The sequence below is a fragment of the Vigna unguiculata genome, chromosome 5, assembly GCF_004118075.2.
Source record: "Vigna unguiculata cultivar IT97K-499-35 chromosome 5, ASM411807v1, whole genome shotgun sequence".
In the NCBI taxonomy this organism is placed as follows: domain Eukaryota; kingdom Viridiplantae; phylum Streptophyta; class Magnoliopsida; order Fabales; family Fabaceae; genus Vigna; species Vigna unguiculata.
Window position 1 is genome coordinate 40790266 of NC_040283.1, and position 27471 is coordinate 40817736.

A 27471-nucleotide genomic window follows, 5' to 3' on the forward strand; every position below is an offset into this window, starting at 1 on the left:
TGGAAGTGATTGTACCCCCAGTGCATCTGGAGCGAGACGAAGCAACAGGTTCAGATCTGCCACAGGGAGCACATCACAACCACCAACTAGAACGGGAGGGCGAAGGCCTAATAAAGGAGTGGCAGCCACTATGGTTTTAGGCTCCCAAGCAAGTTCTAGCAACCCAAGTTGACAGCGCATGTGAGGAACATTTAGGAGAGTGTGCTTTTGTTTCAATGACAGTGGATGGTTATTTTTAATTGTAATTTTTGAAAGCTGTGTTTTGGGGCAAGTATTATTAAGTTATAGCCAGCTATGAATCAACTTTTGTGTGCACTTTATTAGACAAATATGGTCAAGTTGTTTGGACCACTTGTTACCTTTATGACTAAATGACTTGTTTTGTAATATCTTTATCTTTATGACTACTGGTGTTGTTTCAAATTGCAAAAAAATCGAGTTAGTTAATTCTGTAAGCGTTTTCATGTATTAATCTCTATACATGAGATTTATCCCACAGCTTAAAATAACACACAGGTTCATAACAGCGTAGGGACTAAAAAGAAGGACTAATAAAGGGCTACTAACAATTTCAAGTTATATCACAATGCCTGCAAACATCTTAATTTAACAGCAAATGACCAATAGTTCATAACATCTTCCTACACACTACCTGTTACAGTTGATCTTCATCACAAAAAAAACACAAAACATAACAGTGACTGCCCATGATACAAGGAATGCACACATCTTCAATTGACCCATTTTTCTCTCTTCGATCAACTTCTTCTTCAACTTAGCATTCTTCTGCAACACATCTACAAGCATTCTTTCATTAACACAAACATTGTCCTCCTCGTTTTTCTCTATTGGTACTTCCTTTTCAGGTTCAACTTCATCAGCCCATTGGAAGAACCTACAATTTCTGTCATTCTGCAGTGAAAAAAAAAATCAATCCAACAAAAATATTTATCCCAAATCAAAACCCTAAACACTCAAAATGACTTTGTTACTTACAGCCCAATTTTTACATCTCCAAAAAAATCTCCCATTGTTCTTATGGGTAGTGGCTTTCAAAAGCAACAAAATTTCCCCACATCCGCAAATTCTTGGCACAAATCCAGAACTTCGATTTTGAGAAGATGAAGATGAAGTCGTCGAACACTTGGATCCATAACTCCTCCTCATATTGGGAAAGCTTAAACAACAAACCTGGTGCTGGTTGATTTGGGTCCTGTCGAATCTCTATTCCACTTCACTTCCACTGCAACTTCGAATCTCTATTCCACTTCACGGTTAATCAATTTCGATTTGGGTCCTGTCGCAGGCTGGTCGTCGTCATTCTCTCTTCCAGTGCTGGTCTTCCAATTCAAGCACGGAGTTAAAACAAGGGCAACGAAATGTAGGTTAAAAATTGAAGTTAAACGGTGCGTTTGATATTTCAGAGATTTTTAAAAAATAAAAAATTAATGACACGTGCCAACATTTTATGTGAAGACGTGTCAACATCTCACATGCTGAGGTGGAACGCCGTTTGCCACTCACCATTTTTTGTAACGCCGTCCTAACGGAAGGACCAATAACACTCATTTCAAAACTATGAGGACCATACGGTGAGAAAGTTTCGGTGAGGGATCATTTGCAATTTTTGGTGAAACTTCAGGGACCAAAAACGTATTTTTCCCATATATATATATATATATATATAATTCTTTTTTTCATTTTTTTAAGCATGAAATAGTATAATAGGGTTGGACACTTACTTTGCACAATTCAATAATTTAAGCATCAAATAGAAATAAAAGATACATTATAAAGATAGTGTAGTTTGGAAAAAAGTTCAATTCATAACCGTTCAGTTCAAGTTCTTAAAATAGAAAATAATTTAGTTTACTTCATCTCAACGATTTCTCAGTTCAGTTCAGGTAAACTATTTTCTAGTACACTGTAATTTTTATAGTACAGTGTAGTTCGGTTCATTTTGGACGACCCTAATAAGGATTATGCCATGATTAAGTTGTTATTAGATCAACTGAAAAGTTAAAAGTCCAGTATAAATAGGTCTTCCAATAAATTAGTTTGGTTACTCTAGCATTTATTACCACCTAACTTGTACCGAGCGGTGAGTACGAACGGTAGAATAAGTAGACGAAGATCGTCTGATTTGTAGACGCAATATCCAATAACATAAATATTAGTGTAAATATTCAGAATATTTTTTATATAATATTAAATCAATGTGGCAAACATGTATTTTTTTTATCATTTCAAATCCATATGAACAAAAATGTGCTTTTTTTCCTTATACATACAATTTGTTATTGTTTAATTGAAAATATCCTTAAAAAATTAATAATTTAAGAACATTTTTATTACTTCATCTATATTTTTTCTTCATATTCGAGAATCTTAAAACATATAATAATTATGTGAAATTTGTGCACCCACTACAAAAAAATCTCTTATTAGTGACTAGCTTTAGAGATAAAAAATAATTAGTTACTATAGTGACTAATTTAGATACCAATTTATAAACTAAAATCATTGGTAACTAAATTAATATCTAAATTAGTCACTATAATGAATTTGTCTTTAAATTGATGACTAACATTAGCTACCAAAATTTTTAAGGTTTTAGATACCAAAAAATTAGTTTCTAAATTTGCTTCATCAGTAACCAATTTATATACAAATTTAGGAACAAGTTTTTTGGTAACTAATATTTGTGACTAATGTAGAGACCGATTTAGATGTATAGCTTACTTTTATATGAAAAGTATTGTATTATCCCATTCATCAAAATATTTTTTTATTCGACTAATATACACTCGAAAATATCATTCATTATTTTCATAATATTTTTTGACAATATTTCACATTAAAGTAGAGGAAAAAAAAAACATATAAAAGTTTCACAGAAGTTAAATATACATTTTAATCACATAAACAAGAGTGAAATTCTAAGCTATCCAATCAAAAAATTGAAAATTTAATAAAACAATTAATGCTACGATAATCACTTTACTCAAATTCAAACGAAAAACTAAAATTTACTCATGAATTTAATATAAAACAATTACAATCCTAAATATAATAGAGTAGATTGATCAATCAATTTGAAAAGTATAAGTTTCTAACGAAAATTTAATAAATTCTCTTTTATTAATCAATCAATAAATCGTGACTTAAAATGTGCAATGAAATTATTAAGTTGTAATATGTAAATATTTTTTTATATATCATAACTTATATCAATTAATGTGTGAAAACTCTTGTATATAAACTTTTAAAATTATATTTATTTTTTCTATTAATTAATTTGACTATAAATAAGTTAAAATTTTAACTTATAAAAATAGTCAATTTGTTTTGATCATATATATATATATATATATATATATATATATATATATATATATATATATATATATATTCAAAGTTCTAGAAACTCTTCCATTCATCCTAAATAGGAAAAAAAAGGAGCAAATGATTAATTCAAAATAATACAATTCTGCGAATAATTGGTCGGTTGCAATAAAACATATTAATTCTAACAAATGGCAATAAATAATTCATTTTTTTTTAATATAGCAGAAATTTTTGAAGGTGTAAAGAGAAAAAAAAACGCATTCGATTAGATAGCATGATATAGCCTAAGAGATACTTCCACCTATAAATAAATCCAACTAGATGATCAATGAGTGTTGGTATGTTGCTATCATATCGTAAGTTTTATAAATGTATAAAAGAATAAGCCAGCGCCATATAGTTTAAGCCTCTTTAAACATGTCATGAAACTAATAAGAGGACGTCGTTGAAAACAAAATTTGTCATTACAATACATAAAAGTTTCACATTATTTAAAACCGAAGTTAAAAAAAAAAAACTAAATAATACTTTTACTTTAATCGTATGAAATAGGGTTTAAAGATAAAATCATAATAAAGATATTTTTTTATATTTATTAAAAATTTCATGTCAACTAAATATAAAATGATTTTATAATATATAAATAGATATAAAATTTATTTTATAAACTAATTTTATCCGTTTTTAGTTGAATTAGTATATGTTTTTAGAAAATACGATAATAAATTATATATATAGGATTGAAGAATTTGTAGGTGGCACGTTGGTGACGACCAACTCGATTGGCAGAGTTAGCAGACAGCATGTTACCATGTGGTGTGAAGTTTGCAGAAGTCGTAAGGTCTGTTGGAACATCTTCTACACTGTCCCACCCTATCAGAATTTGGATGATTTTATGCATTCAGATCGATAAAGATTCAACAATAACATGCACCATCTCGTTAGATTTATAAAGAATTTCATCGGAAAAAACAAACGTTAATAAGAATCGAGTCTAACTACATAAGATATTAATATCATTTTTAACTTAAAGCATTAAGACATTGAGTTTATGGATCTTTATATTTATATAGTACTCTACTTTCTGGTTTTCAGTCAATGTAGAACTTAGACTCACACTTAAATTCCAAACATATCTTCTTCTTTCATTTCCCGTTTGCTTTTTCTCAAACTCTTTCCACACAAATATTTTCGTTGACTTTTTCCTAACTTATATCACACACCTCACTTTAATTTATCCATATTTGTTTTGTTTTTCCTTATATACTTATACATATTTGTTAAAAAAGTTTATCCAAAGTATTTCCTTCAATACTTATTTAAGTCATTATAATGTACAAGTGAAGTGAGCCATGTGCTTGTATCCGAGTGTTCATATATGGAAATCTTTAACTACCGCTTAATCATACTTAATTTATTAAACGTGGCCTCAACAACCTTTTTATACTTGTATTAAGATAATCATCTCGTTGATAAAAGAAAAGTTTGAGAGAGAATGTGATTCATGGGCATTCCTATTATTATTATTATTATTATTATTATTATTATTATTATTATTATTATTATTATTATTATTTATTTATTTATTTATTTATTTATACTGAGAACTAATAGAAATTAATAGAATTTACTAGTGAAGTGAGTTTATCTAAAACGAAGAAGAAGAAGAATTATAATTTTCCTTACTTTAGCCGAATCACTCTTATTTATATCATATAGTAATATAAATATACATTTTCATTATTCAAAGTAAGCAAAACCTTACAAATAATCTTCTTGTTTCATAATCTTGTCCTTTTCCATTTTGCAACATTTACATTATTTGCTTTATATTGGTCAACTTTTTTTATTTTGGAAAAAAAAATCTTTATAGTTAATTAATAGTATGTTAAACTGTTTAGTCTTTACAACGGCCAAAGAAAGCTTTACACGGATTAAATTTCCCTTCACGTGAATCCTCTTTTTAAAAGCATTGGAATCGATATCTTCGGTTGATTTGATGCTTTGGAGTTTAGATATTTGGTTCTAAAAGCTTTATATTCCTATGTGGGATTTGGTAATCCTAATCCCACTCAAACTTTGTGCTTCCGATAATTAAGGATTCTAAACATTTAACCATTTATACCAATAATCAAATTACTTTATACTCAATATTCATTTATACTAATTACTAATTATATTTAAATAATACACTTATAAAGATAAGATAGAGATTTATAGAGAAAATTACAGATATAAATTAGAACAATGAACATATAAAAAGTTAACATGTTCCTTTTCTATATAGTTATAGGTTATAATAAATCAATATCAGATTTGGATTATTTTAATCGAAAAAAAGTTCTATATTTTTCATTTTGTTTTACTTTTAATTATTTAAAATAGGTAGTTTTTTATTCGTTTTCTTTCCTATGTCATTATGCTGCTACCTTGCGAGTCGGCACCACCTTCCAATTTTGCTGACCTTGGACCAACTATAATTCATGAAGCTAATAAACCATCCATGGATTTTTCTGCTAAGTGTCTTTCATCAATAATTAATGAGGTCTAATAGTAAGTTTAACTATAACCATCACTATACAGGAAACAAAAACACAATAATTATGATATTAGTGCTATAATTAACTAACTAAACTCCCTATCATTGCTTTACCTTTACGAATCAGTCAAATTCAATTTGATGAAATTCAATTTACTCTCAAAAAACCTAATTAGACATCGGTGTTCCCAAACATGTTAAACATATATAATCGTTTTCATGGATCATGTTTCTTAATCATACCCTAGTTCTAATAAGCCTAGGCTTGACAGAAGAAAAATATATATATGTAATTTTATTTTACATTTTTTTCATATAATATCTGGCTCACACCCATATGTATAGCAACAAAAACTAGGACAATAATCACAATAATACAATATATAGGGCCTCAATAGACCAATGATCATTCTCTATTCTGCTTGCAATTTTCTCCACTGGGGAACATGATCCACTGCATAATAGACTCCACAGTCACGTTATCTGAAAATTCCAACCAATTATATCTAACTTCTGTCATACCATAAATATCTAGGAATTTTTTTTCAAAACACGGGACCATTTTTTTTCAAAAGGAAAAGAAAAAAAATCCCACACCTTAATTGTTTTATTGACTCTTTAATTTAGTTCTACATGTGCTATCATTGTCTTTTATATTTGAATTTATTCAACAATTCCAATTTAGTTATCTAATATTAGTATGTAATTAAATAAAAATACATCCAATTAATACATAATTTTGCACCAACGTGAGAAAAACATTCTAGTGCGAGTCGTTCTCGTGTGTAAACGGCAGTTGGTCCTTAAAATAACGTCGTTTTCTGAAAACGCTACTATCTCGTTTTCAGTTGATCTGATCGTTAAACAATAAAACAGAGTTAACGGTAGAAAAAATAAATAAGTCATGGACCAATATTCCCACTTGCTTCGACTATAGGGCACGCACATGCGGAGTTAACGCCTCAACCGCCGGTGGGACCCAACACAGTGGCACCTCTAGTAAATAAATACCAAACAAATGGATAATAAGGTCAGGCAATTATTCCGTTGAGTAGACCCCACTGTGTCCAACTATAAAACCCCAAAAGCCATAACGGTCTCATACAACCAAAACACACCAAAAAAAAAACTCCGCCGCCATCAATCAATAACTGTCGGCAACACAGCAATCCCACGTTTCCATTAACTGCTTTCTCGGGCTCCGAGCTCGCCGGAGCCGACATTCGCAGCGGCGCGTTACCCCATTTTTTCACCTTCATTCTCTCAAAACAAAATGCAGCGCCACCGTGTCTCCGCCGTGTTTATTCTAAGCTTGTGCTTTAACATTGCGCTAGGACAGACTCCTACTCACAGTGTCCTGGACCAACATTGGTACCCGGGAACCGCCACGTGGTACGGCGAACCCGAAGGAGACGGTAGCACCGGTAAGGACTAAAACTGACCCGCGGGTTGACTCAACAATGCAAAATGCAAATCAAGCTTATAAGTTTGATAATTAACATCGTTAACTCGCTTTCTAACACGTTTTAAGATGATTGTAACTGAATTTGATGAATGAATTGGATCAGGAGGGGCATGTGGGTATGGTACATTGGTGGACGTGAAGCCGTTGAAGGCAAGGGTGGGTGCAGTGGGGTCAATGCTGTTCAAGAAAGGAGAAGGTTGCGGGGCTTGTTATAAGGTGAAGTGTTTGGACCATAGCATATGTTCCAAGCGGGCAGTGACGGTTATAGTAACCGATGAGTGCCCGGGCTGCCCGTCTGACCGGACGCACTTCGACCTCAGTGGCTCCGCCTTCGGCCGCATGGCGTTCGCCGGTGAAAACGGTCAGCTCCGAAACCGAGGGGAAATCCCAGTCGTTTACCGAAGGTATGGATCACATGTACATTCACATTTACACACACCATTTTATGTTTTTTTTTCTTTTCTTAATCTTGTTGGACTAGAATACTATGATAGATAGAGCCGTTGATTGAACATTCTTGGGTGAAAAACTGAAGTGAAATGTGAAGTAGAATTTCATCGAGAATGTCGTCAATTTTAGTCGATCTGTGCAGTGGAAGTGTTGAACACAGTACAAAAAAGATAAAACCGTTATAATGTTGAGAAAGCTGCCTCATTTTGTCTTCTGGTTCTGTTCTTCCATGTGTTTTTTAGTTTTTGAAAGCGACGTCGGGTTCAGTAAATTGTGATTTTAGTTTATAATCGAATTGTGCTAAAGAATGGTACACAAATTGTTGTAACAATATTATGTATATAATAAAATAATATGACTTTATGATAAATTCATGTGACTCCTTCAAAAGTGGTTCATTTATAGAGAAATAAAATAGTGACATGTTAAAGAAAATCAATATAGTTGACATTTTTGAATTGAGAATTTTTGGTATTTGCTGGTGAGCATTGACTATTCTTCTCTTGCTACTTACTTTCATGTTCTATATGTGTGGATTCAAAAAGATGTTGAGACTAGCCTTTTGTCGTGTGGATTAAAAGGGAAAATTTATAGTGATAATGTTATTATATTTTTTACAGAACACCATGCAAGTATGCTGGGAAAAACATTGCCTTCCATGTGAACGAAGGTTCAACACCTTACTGGCTATCACTTCTTGTGGAGTTTGAAGATGGAGATGGTGACATAGGCTCCATGTATATACAAGAGGTACATTTCTATCATCTTTCTTTCCCATCAATAATTATATAATATCTAACTCATGAGCTGTTAAATTACGCATGAACTTAAAAATTTTAAAAGTTAGAGAAGAAAAATAATAAGAAAAAGCATGGACAAGGACATGATTAGATGGAGAATTCCACTTCCAAGTGTTGTGGGATCACGTGGCGATGCTATGCAGTTCCACCTTTTGTACTTTACACTGGAATCATTGTATGATCTGGTGAAGATTGCTGTAATCCATTTCTACCCAATTAAAAATAGTACTACATATCCAGAGTGTTATCTTTTGAACCAGAAGCATGTGACAGGGGACCTCTAAAAAAAATTCCTTTTTGCATTTCACCCCCCACAAAAAACAATATCTGCTGGGTAGGTCACAGGTGCATGTGTGAGATGAACCCTTAAGTTAGGAAAAAAGAATGAGTTTGGGAAATGTTTTTTGTCTTGATCTGTGTGTTAAATGTGTGTTATTGGTGATGGCAGGGAGGGTCAAGTGAGTGGGTGGAGATGAGTCATGTGTGGGGTGCAAATTGGTGCATTGTGAGAGGGCCTTTGAGAGGACCTTTCTCTGTTAAGGTAAGCACATCCACAGGGAAAACCCTCACTGCCAAAGATGTTATTCCAAGCAATTGGACTCCCAAAGCAACTTATACATCACGCTTGAATTTCCTTTCTTGAACAACCATTTTTTCAAGCCACAGGGAACAGACAGCAATTAAGGAACCATTTTCTTGACCTTAGTGTCTGTTGTGTTTTTAAATAAGAAACAAAAGTAGAAGTTGAGTGCACAAGGTTATCCGATGGTGTTTTCGTTTCTTAGTTTTACTCTTTTTTTTCATTTGTATAGCTGTAAGTTTCTGATTTCTGTGGTGTTCAACTGTTGCAACCGTAAGTTTGTACTTTGTATTCTAAGTCATCATGGGTTGCCCTCTCCGAAGTGGAGGGAGAGCGTGTAGTGTAGTGTAGTGTAGTATATATTTAGTAAAATGTGTGTATTATTCCAATGTACTTTAAATGATAAATGTATGAGTTTTAGAACAAGAGATCATAGATTATTGGATGATGATATTTTGACTATTAAATTTTGATAACTTTCTTTTTCAACATGAGGTGTTAATTATCTTTTAAGTGATTTTGAAATATTGAAAATGAAAAAATATAAAGATCAAAAATCACTTAAAAAATAACACTTAAAATCATAAGAGAAAGTTATCAAAATTTAATAGAAAAAAATCATTTCCTATTATATTTTACTTCCATCTTAATAATGATGAACCACACATTGTGGTCTTTATTATAGTTTTTTTTTATTTTTGACTTTTACTTCTATACTGTTTTTAATCGTCTAGATTGAAGTATCTTGAATAGTGATTAGAATGTTCACTATAGAAACTTGAAAAACCTAAGAAAAAGAAATTAAGTGTGTATGTATGTACTACAGCCTAAATCTTATATTTTCATAGAGTTTATATGTTATATTTTAACTATTAGATTTATTAATTATGTAATATATAAATATAATATTTCTAATTTTATGTATAACATGTATATTTAAATAAACTATAAAAAATAATTACAAAATTCAATATAATTCTTTTTTATAAATATTTATAGAAATATGTAATCAAAAATTTTTAAAAAATAATAAAAAAACAAAATAATATATTGAAATCTATCTAAAGATTTATAACTTGACATCTATTTAAATTATTATTATGTTGATAACACGTCTCATTTTAAGGATAATCTAATATTTAACCAAAAATCAAATTAGAAATTTAGAACTTTTTACTATGGGTGGCAAAACGGGCCAGCCCGACCCGTTTTGGTCCGGCCCACCTGTGGCCCGTCAAAAACGGGTCGGGTCAGGCTGGCTCGTCACCCAAAAATGGGCTGGATATTGTAACCTGTCCTGTTTTTATAAATTTTTATTTATAAATCTATTATATATATATATATATATATATTTATATTTATATAATATAAAAAATATTATTTCTTAACTTTTTAATTACTTTTAATTTTAAACATAAAAAAAAACGGGTTGGCGAACTGGCGGGCTGAAAATTTCAACCTAGCCCGCCCTTTCTTTGGCGGGCTGGCAGGCCGGTCCGGCAAGTCTGACCCATTTTGACATCTCTACTTTTTATTTATTAAAATTGTTATATGTATAGAATTGAGGTTATAAATTAGAGAAAGAATAGTCTGATTTAAAGTTAATAGTTCTTTAAGTCAGAAAATTTAAGTGTCTACCTGGTCTAACTTACTATCTGTATTCTTAAAGACTTCAAATCTTATATCCATACGCGGCGGACCTTGGTATGGACTAAGCAGGCTATTGGACCCCATTTTTTCTTTATACTTATATAATTTTAAATATATTTTTTCAATATTTAATATTTTTAATATATTTAATATATTTGATATTCTAATAAATTTTATACATTTTATATCTATTTATGAGGATACAGTTTTTTTTATCACATTTATTTTTCAATTCTACCTTTTAAAATTTTTTAAATAAAATAATTATTTTATTAATATTATCTTCTAAGTGATTATTTGTTTAATTTAATTATTTAACTATTTTTTAAAATTAATCATTATAAATGAAAATTAATTATAGTAAAATAAAAGTTATTATATTTAATTTTATAACTATAATAATAACAATAATTATAATTTTTTATTTTTTATTATCATAAAAAAATTAAAATACAATGTTTTTAATAATTTATATAAAAGTTTTGGAATTAATCTTTGGTTCCTATTTTTGTTAAAAAATATCAAGTTGGTCCTCCAGTTTTTATAGTTTTAATTTGGTCTCGATTAAAAAATTGATGCAAATTGAGATTTAAAAACATTATAAAACTAACTTAACATTTTTGGACAAAACAATGGACCAAAAAATATAATTTCCTTTATCTTTTTCTAAAATATCGTCTAGATTATGAGGAATGAATCAAAATCACTTCTTAAAAGCTTATGCCCAACTCCTGAATCCAAATTTATTCCATAACCTTTGTGGTCAGGTCGACCCAAAGTTTATGATTGGCCTTGGGTAGTTAGGCTACACAATTTTATGAGGACTTGGTCCAATTTCATAGCCTTAGTCTAATAACTTCAACATGTATGCTTGGATTGACTTTAACAAAATCATCTTTTCAAAGCCTTAAGTTGGTCCTAAAAAAACAAGGACAGTATAGAGTCCTCCAACCTTGAGCAGTTCTGAGACGTAAATGTTGAATAATTCGTCAGAAACTTCTTTATCAACCCCTTAAGTATCACTTCAACACTTTATTAATCTAATTTCCATGTTTATCATTTTTAGTAGGCTACTTTCTTTGAATCCAACATATATCATTTGCACACTTGCGTTTGTTACCGACACGTGATTCTTCATACCTTTATGTTTTCATATGCATCACATGATTTTTCAAATATCTTCAAACCTCTTCAATTTTTTTTGACCTTGTAGTTTTCACATATCGCCATCTTCAACTGCCTAGGTACATTCACTTTTTCCTTTATTCTCATTCCTCTCTTGATCCTCCTTTATTCAACATTAGTTGCTCTATCTTTACATAGCTTCATTACTCTCTTCACATTGTATAACTTTACTTCCTCATTATGCTATTTCTGCTATTTTAAGACTTTCTACGTTTCACTCTTTTGGGGGTTTTCTATGTGTGTATTTTTTTAGTATTGGGTTTAAGTTTATGGGTTTGTGGTTAGGGTCTGAGTTTTTGGGTTTTCGTTTTCTAGATGTTGAGTTTATATTTTTGGGTTTGTGTCTAGGGTTTACATTTAGAGTTTGAGTTTTTCAATTTTCATTTTATGATGTTGGGTTCAAGTTTCTAGATTTGTGGGTTTATGGGTTATTTATCGAATATAACTTCATATAATGTTTTTTACTCTTCGACTAAATAGGAACTTAGAAGATAAACTTCGAAACACATCGAATTAAAAAACAAGAGTTTTATGCTCTCAATTAAGCCATTAGTAAGAATGACGAAAAAGATGTTTTAATTTGCGCATGTGAGTTAGATGAACCCGTTTGTAGGGATGACTTTGTAAATTTCGTAGAGAAGTTCTACTCTTTTTATGAGACCATGTTCACTAGGCTTGGAGTTTGACTTCCTTTAGGCTTTTTGAAAACGAAATTCTCACCATCCTAAAGTTTCTCACTCATCTTTAATGTTGAATTATTTCATACCAACTTCTAATCTCAAATCTTCTTACAGATAATCAAATGATTGTATCTAAGGCAATGGCGAGTCATTTTAAGCAAATGAAAGCTACTAAAGAAGTTGAGGTCGCAAGTACTACTCTAGAGTAAAACCTTAAAACATGATTGTACACTATGATAAGGAGACCACGCCTTCTAACAACCGCTTAAAGAAGAGAAAGTTTTCAAAAAAAAAAACGTTGCAACTATTCCTTCTATATCTAATGGTCGGGAAAACAAGCTTTTGGGATTATGACTTTTTCCACTCAGCTCATGGTTGTGCCCATTTTTTATATTGATGTTGAAATATTAAGGACTCACGACTTAATTTCCTTCCATGAGAACCTCTAAAGATCTGATTTTGGTAGAAGAACAAGAGATCGATCGCTTGCAATCCAAAACAACTCATTACAACTCAATAAGAGATCAATTCCGTACGATCCAAATTACCTGGAATGGCTCGTCTTCAGCAACAACTTAAAGAAAGGGACAACGAGAACCTTTAAGTTGAAAAAGAAAGAACTTAAAGATATTCACTCTTTCTAAGATATGAAGATGAAGACTTGGAAATAGATGGAAGAAAACTTGAAGATCAAAATTTCCTCATCCTTCGGGCTTGGGTTTGAAACAACAATAGAATAAGTGTAAATGTGTATTCTTTTCTGAAGATGGATTTGAAGGAAAGTGAATGGATGTATTTGATGATAATGTTTTTGTGTTTCTTTTAAAGGATTTGGAGGCAAAGTCAATGAATTTGAAAGTGAAGTGTGAAAAAATTTCTGAGTAATTTAAGTGATGAGATAGATAAAAAAAATTAATAAATAGTAAATAAATATTACCAAATTGCTCTGAATTTTAAAATAATATAAAATTATTTTTTGATGAGTTATTTTTTCTAAAACTATAATTCAATAATTTCAAAAAAAAATAGTTATTTGTAAAAAATACATCCCATTTTTGTATACAAAAATGAAAAAAAAAACAAAGAATTCCAGATTTACATAGTGTAAAAAAACAAAAAGTTCCATTCATCATATTCATAATCTCTATTGGGGCCAAATTCAGACCATTATCACGTCTTCGGAGAATTCCAGAGCCACGATGCTTGCCGCCAAAAAGACTAAGAAGACCCATGACAATATCATTACCAACAATTGTGCACCATTGAGGAAGTCTTCAATTGAGTACTATGCTATGTTGGTGAAGGTTGGAGTTCACCATTACAACGAGAACAATATTGATTTGGCAAATATTACAAAGATTGTTGGTGATTCAAATATCATCAAGACAATGCTCACCAAACAGTAGAGTTGTATTAACTCCTTTTTTTTTGTCTTTAAAATTGTTGATTATTTGATATTTGTTCTTGTTTATCCATACTTATATGTTTAGAACTCACACACATGCACGTTGATGGAATCAATTCCACAAGCTCCAAAACTGATTCTCTTGTGTTTTATCCCTCATGGAATCGGTTCCACTATACCCTAATTGATTCCACTATTACATAGCTGACCATGAAATGTGTTCCATGACCACCTTCTCATTGCTACTGTGTTACAATAATCACATCACGTGGCTTCCTATTAAACTCACCTCAAACGTTTTGAAGCCGAATACCACACTATCTACATCAACACACAAAAAATCTACAAAACAAAGTTTCCCACCATTCACATTATTGTGAAACAACTATTATCACTCTCAAATCTGTTCAACTCACGCAAGGACGACATGATCCCGCTAACTCACGCTCTATATCGCTAGAGACAAACACAATTAATCACAAATCTGCGCCTCTACTTGAATACTAAATGAGTGCATACCGACATTCTGCTACCGATCCCATCAAATCAGTGGTTGATGGAGCACTGGTGGAAGATTAGAAATTTACCTCACTTCTGATGCAGCCCTTTTCTTATGAACATTATGATCTTGACTACTTGTATAACAATTTTTGCCTTTTTGGGTTATCCTATATCCTTATGTACGGGTTCGTTTTCTTTTCCTGTCAATTCTACCAATATTGCTACCATTCAGTTACTCAAAGTAGGTATGATAAACTTGTTAAGTACTTGAAAATAATTCTATGTTTAAATGAAACTCTACTCGGGACTTGTCCGAATGTAACGCTCATTCTTTAAAACCTGCTAGAATCTGGTTCTTTGATCTAGGATGTCAAAAATATGAACTGGCTGCTAAGTCAATTCCCAGCTAATGTTAGGGTGTCGAAAATATAAACTAGTTGCTAGGCCAAACGAGCTAGGGTGTCAAAAATTTAAACTAACTGATAGACCAACACCAACAGAGACGTTTCTGTCAATTTTGATCACAATCTAAAATACTAAATTTTGCCATCCTTTAAAACTAAATCATCATTTAAATCCAATTACATGGTTTGTAATAAAGAAACATTGGCCAAACGGGCCACACTTCAGCCATAGGAAATAAGGATTGTTCTTGGAAAAGGCTCAAGCTTTTCATATTTCAAAACCATGAATATAATTTTTCCTTTTGCTTATTTTCAGGATTTAATTACTGTTGAAAACTCCGAAATAACCACAAGATAAATGTTCAGTATTCTGCAGCAACTTGGATCCCAAGCTGTTTGGACAATTAAGATAACTAGCAATTCTACATGGTAGGTAACCTGTGAACTATCACCAGATTTCTAAAGGAGGTAGTGGAACAGAGAACCTGATCTGTGTATGGAACCCACAATACAATCTGAATCTAAATTGTGCATAGGTTGCCAATTCTCCCTCAGAACCATAGTGGTAGGGAAGTAGATTGGTTATACAAGTCCATGATATCTTGAAAAGATTCAATACTTATACCCCCCTCAATAGGAATATAACTCCCTCAATAGTGTATAACTAGATCAAAAGTATTGAAAAGATTCAATACTAAGACCCCCTCAATAGGTATATAACTCCCTCAATAGTGTAAAACTAGATCAAAAGTATGGACCAAATTTAGATTTACCAAGCATATTAAATTTGTAAATGAAGTCATCTCAACGATTCACAGGTGTTGTTTGAAAAATCAGAACTAAGTTTTAATACCTCTAACGTGAACCAAAACAACGTACAAACAAATCCAATGTGGAAATTTTGGGGTCAGGCACAAAAAAAAATTAAGGGACAATGAGAGGTAAAACAAGAAAACAATGGAGGCAAAAATAATAGGCAAGAAAAAAATGTAACGTAAACACTTCTACCATCAGATTTCTCTAATGAACATAAACCCACATTCGAAAGTTCATAGTACTACAAAATCAAGTCGTACAAAGATAAATAACCAGCACAAAAAACAAAACCTAAAATATCCGTAAGGTAACCACAAAATTGACATTTGAAAAAGTCGCTAATCGAACAAGCCGAATCCCATATCATCATCACTCTCTTCTTCAGGTTCTTCCTATAAAATTTTAACAGATACAAATTAGTTGACCACAAGCTGACAAAAGGATGAACAAAAGTTGCAGGAACAAGAATTTCAAAAGGGTTACCTTCTTTTTCTCCTCAGCAGCAGGGGCGGCTGCGGCAGCACCTCCCCCAGCAGCAGCAACTGGGGCAGCTGCAACGGCAACCGGTGCCCCACCGCCTGCGGCATTTGCTATCAAATCGCCAAGATTTTTCTTCTCGGCAAGTTTAGCAAACAATGCGGGCCAAAAAGAATCGACTTGAACCTTCGCAGTTTTCAACAAGGTGGCGATACTGTCCGCCTATTCATTACTTAAGGAAAAAACAACATAGCCAAACAAATTCATTTGTGATTAAACGCTAAAACCCAGTATTTATGTCCCAACACATACGTAATTGATTAGACTCACTTAGCCAGACAACAATTATTAAATTAAAATGAAATAACGTCATAGGAACCACTCTCTACCGTCAAAAATCTTCTGTTCACACCATAACTGCAACATGGCCTAATCCAACGCCACTTCCATCAGTGTATAAATTGTTTCTAAAGGATTCTAAACTATAAAACACCGGTCAAATCAGACCTACATTACTCAACATAAAAACAATAACAGAATCAAAAGATTTGAACTTTCTTATTCCGAAAGATCAACCTCTGCTTTGCTTTAATCCCAATTTTATGTACTTCAATTATCAAAAAATCCAATACAACAATAAAAAAATGAAACAATATACATTGTTTCAAACATCCACTTACAATTCATCAACTGTGAACCTATGGAAACACAAAAGGATACAGTGACGGCGATTCCTTCATCATGAAGGATGAGTGATGCGTATGAACAAGCAGTCTCGCCGATCGACATTTTCACACTGCAGGACACCATACAAACCAGAATGACACAGTCAAGAACGATATTCATTTGAAAAAGCGAAACATTGAAACGAAATCAAATCGTTGAAGATGAAACATCGAAAGGGTTTACCTTCAGCAATAACAGATCGGAGATGCGCAGCGAACGACGAACGGAGACGCGCAACCAACCGGAATGGAAAGCCTCCCTAGGGTTTGAGATTTAAGAACTGATAAACCGGTTAATGGGCCTGGTGGTCTCGAGCCCATTTTATTAACCCTTGGCCACTCTGAGTCTAAACTAATAACGCCTAATCATTAAATTTTAAAATAACATATTATTAATTTATACTTTTATACTATTATATAAATTATATATATATATATATATGATAAGTATTTTTTAAATTAAAATAATTAATTTATAAATTTTATCTTTTAAATAACTGTTTTTTAAATTAAATATTTTTTATTTGTCATTTTTTTAATAATTGTTTAATAATATAATTTTAAGTCCACTTTGATCCTAATTCTAAGTTCTAACCCATTTTAAGGAGATTCTACGAATTAATAAAAAGGGAGGTACATTAAAATGTGTTCGGAATGATCGGTGTGACTTGACAAATTAACATATAGCCTTTGCATTATTTTTAACAGAAAAAACTCAAAATTATAAACATTATAAGCTTAGGCTACTTAAATTGTAAAGTATATGATGACGACTTCACTTGATATTCAATGAACATAATGACATCATTCAATTTCGACTAGTTGATCTTGCTCAGTAAAACAACTTGTTATTATTGTTGTAAATGTGATTTTTGTTGTAAACACTATTTTATATTTGCTTTATGAATCATGAGTTTATGATCAAACCTGACTTAGTTGTATACATAACAAACTTAGTAAATTCCATAAATGAATTCATAAAATTTCAAAATGGGACTAACTTAAAGATAATGTTATCATTACGGAAATAACTCATTTACTATTATTAATTATGTAAGTGAGGCTATTGTATCTCGTGTTCCCTTCTAACTAATCTTAATTAGCTTACCAAATGTTACCAGATTGCTCATAAAGTAGAGTTAAATAAGAAGATTAAAATATATTATAATTTCTAATCCCACTAAATATATATGTTGAGTGATATTATTTGGTAATTTGATAAAAATAGATTATAATGGGAAGTGAAAAACAATTATGAACCTACATAAACACCTTCCAATAATTATTGAATCTCTATCTTGCAACAATGTTTTATATAGTTTGAGCTATAGCGGAGCTATTATATATAACGAGTCAAGCAACTTCTACACTTGGGAAGTTCAATTATATAATGCAAGGTTGATATGAACGAAGCAAAACCCTTAGAATTAACAAAAACAAAGTTAAGCTCTTGTTGTTCAGAAGATAATCATAAGAAATGAAAAGAAAATTCTTGAAAAAAATGTACTGTAATAAGAAGTTCCAGAGTGAGATGGCACCAAAAGATTTTCTTTGAAAACCTATAAATGTAGGATAATAATTTAGATTAATGCTCTCTGTTGGCTTATTGCAAAGCCTAAAGTATCTTCAACTAGCCAACATTTATTCTCCATTAATATAGCAACAAAATTTAGCAAGATAAGAAAAATGCAGAGTATATTAAAAAAGAATTGCTATAAAAAAAAATAGTCTTCGTCATTAAGCAGTCGTTGATTCAGATCTAGCTACTTGCTCACCTTCAACTATACCAGAATCTTGTGGTTCACCATTAGCAGCAACACCTTTTGCAGGAGAAGTAGGTTTATTTCCAGCAACACTTGTTGAGTTTTTCCCACCTTTATTTTCCTTCCCCTCCTTTCCATCTTTCTTATCTTTGTCATCTTTTGCATCTTTCTTATCTTTGTCCTCTTTTCCATCCTTTTCTTCTTTGGGTGGAGGAGGCATCATATGAGAAGGAGGGTTTTGTTTAAGCTTCAAAATCATTTGGCGCATTCTTGCTAGATCAGTAGGTTTCCCTGGCTTTGGACCTTGAATAACATGAACTGAAGGCTTATTATTCTCAGGTTCCTTCTTTCCCCTTCTCTTCTCAATATTAGGAACCTCTCGAGGAATTATCTCAGCTATTGCTTTCCAGTAATGTTGGTGAGCTTCTTTGTGAAATTTTTCTTGATTGGACAAGTATATCTGCACACACTCATTCTCTTCATTTGCATACAAACAACCAAGTATCACAATGCTACATGAATGCATATGGTTTCCCAAAAGAACAGAGAAAGAAAAAGGAAGTATCATCATGAACAATGAATGCATGATTCACACAAAATTACAAGAACTAAACTATAGCATTGGAATGTTATTTCTACCTTTTCTCTTTCCCTATTGGTTTTTTTGTTGGACTCACAGTTGAGTTTTCTTTTCTCGTAAAAAGCTTCTTTAAACTCTTCAGCTTCCTTTATAATCTGATTTCGCATCTCCTTCTCTTTTGTCTCTTTTTCCTCCAGATGGATCGCATTCAAACTGCATTACAAAATGTCAAGAAGAAAAACAAAACACACCATCAGGAAAACAAATTCTAATTCATGAATAACTAATACAAAAACACATTCATAAGCCGAATAATAACCACCACAAAAAGTGATTTCTGTTTATAAAATTGAGATACATAATGACAACATTCATCACTACAAAACATTACCAAATCTAAACAAAATTAAACGTTACCAAATCTAAATCACTCGTTCAACTAGTTTATCCCAATCCAATTCACACAAATTCTCTTGCATAGCAAAACGAAATCATGGAGATGTTGTTGCAGAATAATAAAAAGGTTTGAAATGAAAATAAATGTCACCGTCGCCATTCACGTCTTGCATGTCCTTCCTCTTGCATTTGAGATGGTTCTGGGAGGATTGGTCCGTCGGAGGTGAAGGTGGTGTCATCGGCGGGAGCGGATTCGAAGGGGGAAACAAAGTCGGGGTTGGGGGTGGAAGCTCCAAAACCAAAACCAGGAGGAGATTGTGGGTTATTGTTGAAATCATTGTTATTTGGATCTGCATTAGGCTGAGGTTGTTGATCATCGTAATCGTAATGCTGAGACTCGTATTCCATGCCCATGCCTGAGTAATTGTTGTCATCTTCGTAGCGTTCCCTTGTTGGTGATTGATCTTCAAAAGAGTCGAACGATGCCATCTCCGATGCTTGATGCTTGATGCTGATACCTCTCCAACGTTGCGTTCGGATCACAAATCACTATCAATCTTCGATGATCTTCAAATTCCACTTCTGTTTATGTTTCATCATAGGCACAAAAATACCTATTACCATTCACACTCATCACAATTACTTTATTTTATTATATTATGATATTATTATTATTATTATTATCATTGTTTTCAAATATTATATATTTACACTTTTTTACTCGATCTTTTTTTTCGGTGAAAGTTTTTTCTTCTACCACTATTTTTTAAATTTTATTTTAGTTATACATAATTATTTATTCAATCTAGCACTTCCTCTTTTATTTCACATGTCATTCTATCTCACCTTATGTTGTCACACGGCCAGAAACTACCAGAAACTACATTAAACTATATATATAAAATGAACAATGTAAAATATGTTCTAAAGTATATTAAAACACATCATTTTGTCACTAAACATGACAGTTTTGCATGTGGTATTTTTAATATAATGTAAACTTATTATAACAAATTTCCTTTTTTTCATGTTGATACATTATCTATGATACTAATTTAATATCATGATTCAAGACTATATCTTCTTTATTACTAAATTATGGAACACTTTGTTTGTGCTTGTTTTCAAAGAAAAAATTATTTGATAAAAATAAGTAGATTTTTTCATGTATTTGTCCAATTTATGTATTTTAAAAATAATCAAATTTCATTGCTTGTTTTAATAAGTAAATCACGTATTTTTCTTAATAAGTGATTATTTTAAAATGTCTATTTTATATTTAAATGAACCCGACCTATTTCTTATAAAAGATTTATTCATTAGAAGATTTAATAAATGAACGAACAATTGTTTTCATATATGAGTTGACATATTTTAAAGTCTTCCACAACATGAGTTTTTTAGTATCTATAATTTTAATCTGTATTATTACTGTTGAAATTTTGCTTGAATTTTATTTGGATTGGTGTAACTGATTTGTCTTAAATTTTTGCCAACAAACAAATATTAGAAAAATTGTGAGACATAAAATCACAGTTTCAAAAAATATATAGTCATGCAAGAATAACAATTTATAAATGTTAGACCAAAGATAATTTGTATGCTTACAAAATAAAGACTATCTTTGGGGAAGAATATATGTGATTTGTTTCAAACATATATAACTAATACTTGAACGCGAAATAAATTTTTCTTTTAAAATTTTTGATACGTTATGATATTTGTGAATGTATATAATTTTTTTAACATAATATTTTAATTTATGTTGTTACATGTCATAGAGTTTTAATTTGACATTTGAATTATTTATATTATTTAAAACATTTTATCTTAAATGTTCAAGATAGTTTAACAATATTTACAATTTTAATTTATTTTTAGAGTTTAAAAACTAAATTATATTAAAATTTTAAAAATGAATTAATCTCAATTTTATCTTAAAATTGATGGACTAAAAATTTATTTAACTCATAATATAATATCAAAACAGTTGTTTGAAATATTTTAATTAATTAATCTTTGTACAAGTAAATGATAATTATACAATTTAACTGATTCACATCATAATATCATAAATTATCACACCACTATTAACTCAAAATTTAAAAAAAATTAGAAATATTTTTTTAATATATTACTCAACTTCTATTACTTATTACAAATATTTTATATATATATTACGTAGGTTTTTAATGTTAGATATATTTTAAACCTGTGCATAATGAAATTTGTGTAGTTAATTAAGGATGCGAACGACACAAGTGAACTATATTTGTAAGGCCCTTTATATTTTTTCTGCCCTAAAGTTTAGTGGGCTACCCTTGTAAGTGGGCCTAAGGCCGGCCCAACGTATAAAGTCCCTGGGTCTGCCCTAATTCCACACTCACTCTCACTATTGCAGAAACTCCACAGTCGTCACCTTCTCCTTCCGCACTAGAGCTCTGCTAGGGTTCCTCCCCAAGTCTCTCGAGCTAGCTCCGAATCAGTTTCTACTCCACGTAAGTACCCCTCCAAACCACCGGAGTTTCCTTTTTGCTTTCCCTTGTATTTTCGCAGTTAGGGTTTAGTACTAATCTGCCTTGTTCCGTGCATTTTTCTGTTTTCAGCTCCGTAGTGAGTTCTAGAGCTGCTGTGCTTCTTGATTTCTCGTCGAACGTCCTGTACGAACCTATTTCCAGGTACGGGAAGTTAGGGTTTCAGTCTTTTGGTGTTGTCTTGGCTGTTCTTGAGTGAGTTACTGATTGCATGGATAAATCCTTCGTTTTGGTGTGATTAAATGCTTTGTATGCTTGGTTGGTTCGATATACATGGCTGTTGCAGTGAAGAACAGTGGCGAGACCTGTTAATCTCGCCCAAGCGAGTCAATCTCGCCTAGGCGAGATGAAACAGGGAGCTCGCCTAGGGCTATTGCACGAAAGGTCACCCAGGCGACCTGCTCGAACTTTTGAGCGAGGGAACACCTCGCCCAGGCGAGAGGGGTCTCGCCTAAGCGAGATCCCGTGATGTTCCCTGAGTGCTCATCGAACCCTCGCCTAGGCGAAGGGGGGGGCTCGCCTGAGTGAGCACGTCTCGCTTGAGCGAGACCCCTCAGCCTAAGCGAGGGATTGGGCGAGGCAGTGCGCTGTTTGAGTGTTTGTTTATTCTTGGATGATTAATGTTGGTTTGGGTGTGAATTGTATGATGAGGAACATGTATATAATGGAGTATTATGCGTGCTTGGCATGAATCGCGAATTGTGTATGACGGGTTGGGTATGTTATTGGCATGTGAAATGTATGAAAGGTTTGGAACTAAAGGAACACGTTAATGATACGAGATGAGGCCCTAGATTCATGGGGTGGTGATGATCAAATGCATGGATCCGAAATGTGAGGTGTATGAGGAACAAATCTCAGGGAAGGGTATGGAATTGCAAACATGATCTTTGATGTTCTCCTACTGCTGTTTTTGTAAATGTTGGTCCGTGTCAGCGTGTAATTCCTTGGGGTCTCTAGGTGAGACCTTCGGGGCTACGCTTCAGTGGTCGGGACGTAATCCCATGGCCCCTGTTAGTGGGTGTCCATGGTGGTGCCCCATCTGTATAACTAGGTAAGGATCCTAACACTTTGAGGAGCCAGTTAGTCTCACCTAGAACGGACTGACTCCTGTGGTGAGAGTAGCAGGAGGCCTGAAATCCAGTAAGGGCTAACCTTGTGGTGAGGGAGATTTGATTTATCGTCACACTTGTAACACATAGCTCAGGATCGAGCAGCTCAGGGTCGAGCAGAGGTATCCACCACAAGTGCAAGCATCCGCTGAATCCGACCAAGTTATACGTATCCGGATGAGTCGAGTCGAGTCGTAGTGTATTGAATGAAGAGTCATAACATGTTTGGTTGCTATGTGGATATGAGATGGTGAAAATATATTTGACTGTATGATGAATATGTTGTTGGCTCTAGCTTACCCGTTCTGTTGCATGGTTGTGATGTATGTGGCTGTTCTTCTTGCGATGATCATCGACTTGGTTGATGGGAGCAGATGGGCGAGATTCTCGTGGTCGGCAAGGTAATGGCGATTCATCAGCTTAGCCATCTGGGCTGGAGTCATTTTATTCATGATTTCTTTAGGGCTACGACCCCTGTATCATCTTATGATTTCTTACTCTACACTCTTTGTTAGATTGGCATCTGTTTTATGTCGGCATCGTGGTGTGCCAGGTTGTAGGGATTGCGTTAAGGACCCCAAGACTACGCTGTTATACTTTATCGCGTGACGTTTCCTTTAATTTAGTTTAATAATTAAATGGGACGTTATAATATTAAATTGTGATATTTATATGTCATCTAAGTATACATTCACACAAATTCACAACAATATAAATTTTTATTCACTAAAGGTTGAATTCATATTCCCAAATAATATAAGTTTTAGTTTAATTTTAATGTCAATATACTCTTTATAAAAAACAACAAGTATTGTTGTTAGTTTTATATATCTACTGTACTTTTGATAATTTTTTATAATTTACACTATTGCAAAAGAGGGTGTTGATTCCGATTATTTTTTAATTTCTACTCTCGATTCTCAAACCGAAACACACTCAAATAGGATAAAAAATAAACTTTAGATTTCAGTTATGAATTAAAGCATATTCTTCATAGATAAAATTTAATTTTTCCAACCAAAGTTTATATGTTAAATAAAACAAAAATAATTTGAAATTATTTAAATGCAGGAAAGACAACGAATTATTTAATAATTTGAAATAGTATGTGAAATTATTTACGTGTAGTGGCGAGGAGATGAGAACGACATTTTCGTGGCAAGGAAAGGGAAAAGATTGCAGAACGAATTCATGTTTCACATTTTTAAAGGAATGACTAAGAAAAGACGTCAGTGGTGACCAAGTTATGCAACGACGAAGTGGAGTGATGCGTCTCGCATGAAGAATTTGGATATGAAATGTTTACATTAGAAATCAAGGCTTACGAAACAAAAGAAACAAAGAGGAAAGTATTAAAAATATTTAATATAATTTAATAAATAAATAAAATACTCTGTTGTTATTCATATTTTTATGAATTATTATTTTACGGATAAATATTATTTATGGATTATAGTGATTTGAACTTTATTACCAATTACTATTTTATTTAATTAAATTTATTACAATTTACTTATATTATACTCTCTTTTACCTGAGTTATTTGCATGAGATGAAGACACTACAAACACAACAAAATAATAACTTATATATATATAACTATTTTCAGTATTTTATTTTATATTGTCTTTTAAAACATCAGTGTTCATATGGTTTAGAGATTTTTCGTTACACTTGGTCAATCTGACAGATTATTATATTTTGAAAATAAAATACATATAAATATTTTATTTTGCCTTGTGTAGTATGGGTGTTTTATCTCTAGTAACAATGTTGTGTATGCTTCAAACCAAATTCTTTCTAACATTTTCTTCATTTATATTTTTGTCTCATATTGTTATTATTTGTTTAACTTGATGAATTTTCTATTATTTATATCTTTGTCGTGCTTAAATAATAATAATAATTTATTTATTTTGATTAATATTTTCTTAACAAAAAGAACGAGCCTCTCGCGAGGAAAAGTTCCATACAACAGTGTTTGCATCGTAATAATAAGAGAAGGGAAGAGAATGCAAGGGAAGAGAATGGAGCAACTTTCGCGTTCACAATGGTAATGGAGAAAGGTTGGGAATGACACTGGCGTTCCTTTTTTTCCTATTGCAGAGGAAAACAAAGGAGTTCATGGCGGCATAATGAGACAGATACTTTTGGTGGGGATCTAAAATTTATGAAAAATTAATCCTAGTAAAGAATAAAATTCAATTCTTTGTAAAATCAAAACTTATTTTTTGACACAGAGATTAAAAAATTCAAAAATATTATGGCATTTTCAAAATTTTGGAAGTGTTAGAAAATGATTAAATAAATAATATTATTGATAATAAAATAATAATAATAATTAGAGCAATAATAATATTAACACGTAAATGAATAAAATAATATTAATCACATACCCAATAAGTCTTGTAACAATAATAAATAATAGATAAAAAATAAAGAAGGTAAGAAATAGAAATAGCATGAGTGAGACACACATAACGCTATCCTTAAAGAGAAAACGTTTCTACTGCACATGGCAAAACCAAATCATATGTGTTTTTCTCCCAAGGTACAACAACCTTTCTCTCCCAAGGTACAACAACCTCTTAGATCGGTCGAGTGCAGCGAAGGATCTCCGAACCTTATGGACATTATTGTTTTAAGAGATAGTATAAAGGAGAAAATAAGAACACTTCTGGAAAAACTCTAGTGATTCTTGTGTTTGTTGTGTGTTTCTCCCATGCATTTATAGATAGAAAAGTAAGACAAGAGATTAAATTGTAATAAGAAATATAACATTAATCCATCAAATTGAAAGTTCATGAAAACTTGAGTAACAATAAATTTTTTATTTTACTTATTTATGTTTTAAATTATATTAAAATATTTTCAACAGATTACTTTAAGTTTCGATTTTAAAGCAATCAAAACATAACCATGTGATTTGAGTAAATAACTTTAGTTTTTTCAAGGAACTAAAATCATATACTCAAATACCATGATCATGACTTCGATTATTTAGAAACCAAAACTTGAGTCATGTCAAAGTTTAAAAATATAAAACGATTTTGTGTTAGTTCATCAAAATTTTGTTTATAAAAGTAATTAGGACCAACTTACTAATAAAGGTTTGATAATTTACACAATTTTAATTTCTTTTGTTATCATTACTTAAAAAAATGTAAAAAGAAATTCATCCGTACAAGTGTTAATGGAAATATTATCTTTTTACTTGTTCATGCGAAGACGGTAGTTTTAAATAAATAAACCGAAATGTAATACAAATAAAAAAAAATTGTGGATAGTAATTGAAAATGATGAGCTAAATGATTAATATAATTAGTATTGTTAATATGTATCTTCCCAATAAATCTGATCACTTAATTAATATATATATATATATATTTATTTATTTATTTATTTATTTATTTATTTATTTGATGGTTAATATATATCATTACGTTAATAGGTATAAATCTTGAAATTTAAAATTATCATTAAAGAGTTCATAACTTGTATGAGAAAAAAAAGTATATTATATATATATATATATGACTATAATTTGGAAAATATTATGTAAAATATTTCTCAAACTCAAGAAATTACGTAGAAAAATCATATTAATAAAACAAATAATTTTTAACATAAAAGTTTTATTTAAAATTTTATTTTTTAGAAATTACTAAATTGTTTATAAAAATATTTTTTTATAAATGTTTATGTTTATTGAATTTAATTTTGGACTTAGTTTATTTTCATTTTCTTGGCTATATTTGTAATGATAAGTTCATAAGATTGGTCAATAAAAGTAGTCAGGATTAGGAAAAAATTATAATTTAAAGAATATAATTTTATATAATTGAAGAATTTTATATTATAAAATGAGGTTAAATATGATTTTAGGTTTGAACTATGATGTGAAATTGTTTGTTTGAAAATGTGATACATGTTAGTTTTCAAATTTTAAAAATATTTGATGTAGTCCTTTTCATCATTACTTATCTAAAACTTTGATGCATTTTAGTCTCTAAAATTTAAAACTTAAAAGTTAATGAATATAGTCATTGTGTTTGTTGTTG

At 31.4% G+C, this 27471-nt stretch overlaps 4 protein-coding genes across 5 annotated transcripts; 1 reads left to right on the top strand and 3 right to left on the bottom strand.

Moving 5' to 3' along the window:
- Positions 1-648: 648 nt before the first annotated feature.
- Positions 649-1167, bottom strand: LOC114184719 (uncharacterized protein At1g43920, Chloroplastic-like). The gene is made up of 2 exons (XM_028072029.1): positions 997-1167; positions 649-912 (listed from the first exon to the last, which is right to left on the bottom strand). Exons 1-2 carry the CDS (start codon positions 1165-1167, stop codon positions 649-651), a joined length of 435 nt encoding a protein of 144 aa, XP_027927830.1.
- A 5828-nt stretch (positions 1168-6995) lies between these two features.
- On the top strand, positions 6996-13503 carry LOC114185346 (expansin-B3). 2 transcript variants are annotated; one of them, XM_028073014.1, is made up of 4 exons: positions 6996-7311; positions 7456-7756; positions 8423-8552; positions 12046-13503. In XM_028073014.1, exons 1-4 carry the CDS (start codon positions 7161-7163, stop codon positions 12268-12270), a joined length of 807 nt encoding a protein of 268 aa, XP_027928815.1. In that variant the 5' UTR covers positions 6996-7160; the 3' UTR covers positions 12271-13503. The 2 variants fall into 2 exon arrangements, with proteins under 2 accessions (XP_027928815.1, XP_027928816.1); XM_028073015.1 differs by lacking the exon at positions 12046-13503 and adding an exon at positions 9051-9633.
- A 2477-nt stretch (positions 13504-15980) lies between these two features.
- LOC114185347 (60S acidic ribosomal protein P1-3-like) lies at positions 15981-17350 on the bottom strand. The gene is made up of 4 exons (XM_028073016.1): positions 17210-17350; positions 17021-17096; positions 16307-16522; positions 15981-16215 (listed from the first exon to the last, which is right to left on the bottom strand). Exons 2-4 carry the CDS (start codon positions 17087-17089, stop codon positions 16162-16164), a joined length of 339 nt encoding a protein of 112 aa, XP_027928817.1. The 5' UTR covers positions 17090-17096; positions 17210-17350; the 3' UTR covers positions 15981-16161.
- Positions 17351-18570: 1220 nt separating this feature from the next.
- Positions 18571-20368, bottom strand: LOC114185862 (clathrin light chain 1-like). The gene is made up of 3 exons (XM_028073804.1): positions 19916-20368; positions 19428-19581; positions 18571-19248 (listed from the first exon to the last, which is right to left on the bottom strand). The coding sequence occupies exons 1-3, from the start codon at positions 20251-20253 to the stop codon at positions 18763-18765; spliced, it is 978 nt and encodes a 325-aa protein (XP_027929605.1). The 5' UTR covers positions 20254-20368; the 3' UTR covers positions 18571-18762.
- Between the last annotated feature and the right edge of the window lie 7103 nt (positions 20369-27471).

Excerpts from the sequence above, each read along its gene's own strand:
- LOC114185346 (XM_028073014.1), top strand. The coding sequence starts at position 7,161 with ATGCAGCGCCACCGTGTCTCCGCCGTGTTTATTCTAAGCTTGTGCTTT. Across the intron at positions 7,312-7,455 it reads CGAAGGAGACGGTAGCACCG|GAGGGGCATGTGGGTATGGT; the intron begins GTAAGGACTAAA and ends GAATTGGATCAG. Across the intron at positions 8,553-12,045 it reads GCTCCATGTATATACAAGAG|TTTTCACATATCGCCATCTT; the intron begins GTACATTTCTAT and ends TTGACCTTGTAG.
- LOC114185862 (XM_028073804.1), bottom strand. The coding sequence starts at position 20,253 with ATGGCATCGTTCGACTCTTTTGAAGATCAATCACCAACAAGGGAACGC. Across the intron at positions 19,582-19,915 it reads GCAAGACGTGAATGGCGACG|TTTGAATGCGATCCATCTGG; the intron begins GTGACATTTATT and ends TTTGTAATGCAG. Across the intron at positions 19,249-19,427 it reads CCAATAGGGAAAGAGAAAAG|ATATACTTGTCCAATCAAGA; the intron begins GTAGAAATAACA and ends GAGTGTGTGCAG.
- LOC114185347 (XM_028073016.1), bottom strand. The coding sequence starts at position 17,089 with ATGTCGATCGGCGAGACTGCTTGTTCATACGCATCACTCATCCTTCAT. Across the intron at positions 16,523-17,020 it reads ATGAAGGAATCGCCGTCACT|GCGGACAGTATCGCCACCTT; the intron begins GTATCCTTTTGT and ends AGTAATGAATAG. Across the intron at positions 16,216-16,306 it reads CTGCTGAGGAGAAAAAGAAG|GAAGAACCTGAAGAAGAGAG; the intron begins GTAACCCTTTTG and ends AAAATTTTATAG.
- LOC114184719 (XM_028072029.1), bottom strand. The coding sequence starts at position 1,167 with ATGAGGAGGAGTTATGGATCCAAGTGTTCGACGACTTCATCTTCATCT. Across the intron at positions 913-996 it reads GGAGATGTAAAAATTGGGCT|AATGACAGAAATTGTAGGTT; the intron begins GTAAGTAACAAA and ends TTTTCACTGCAG.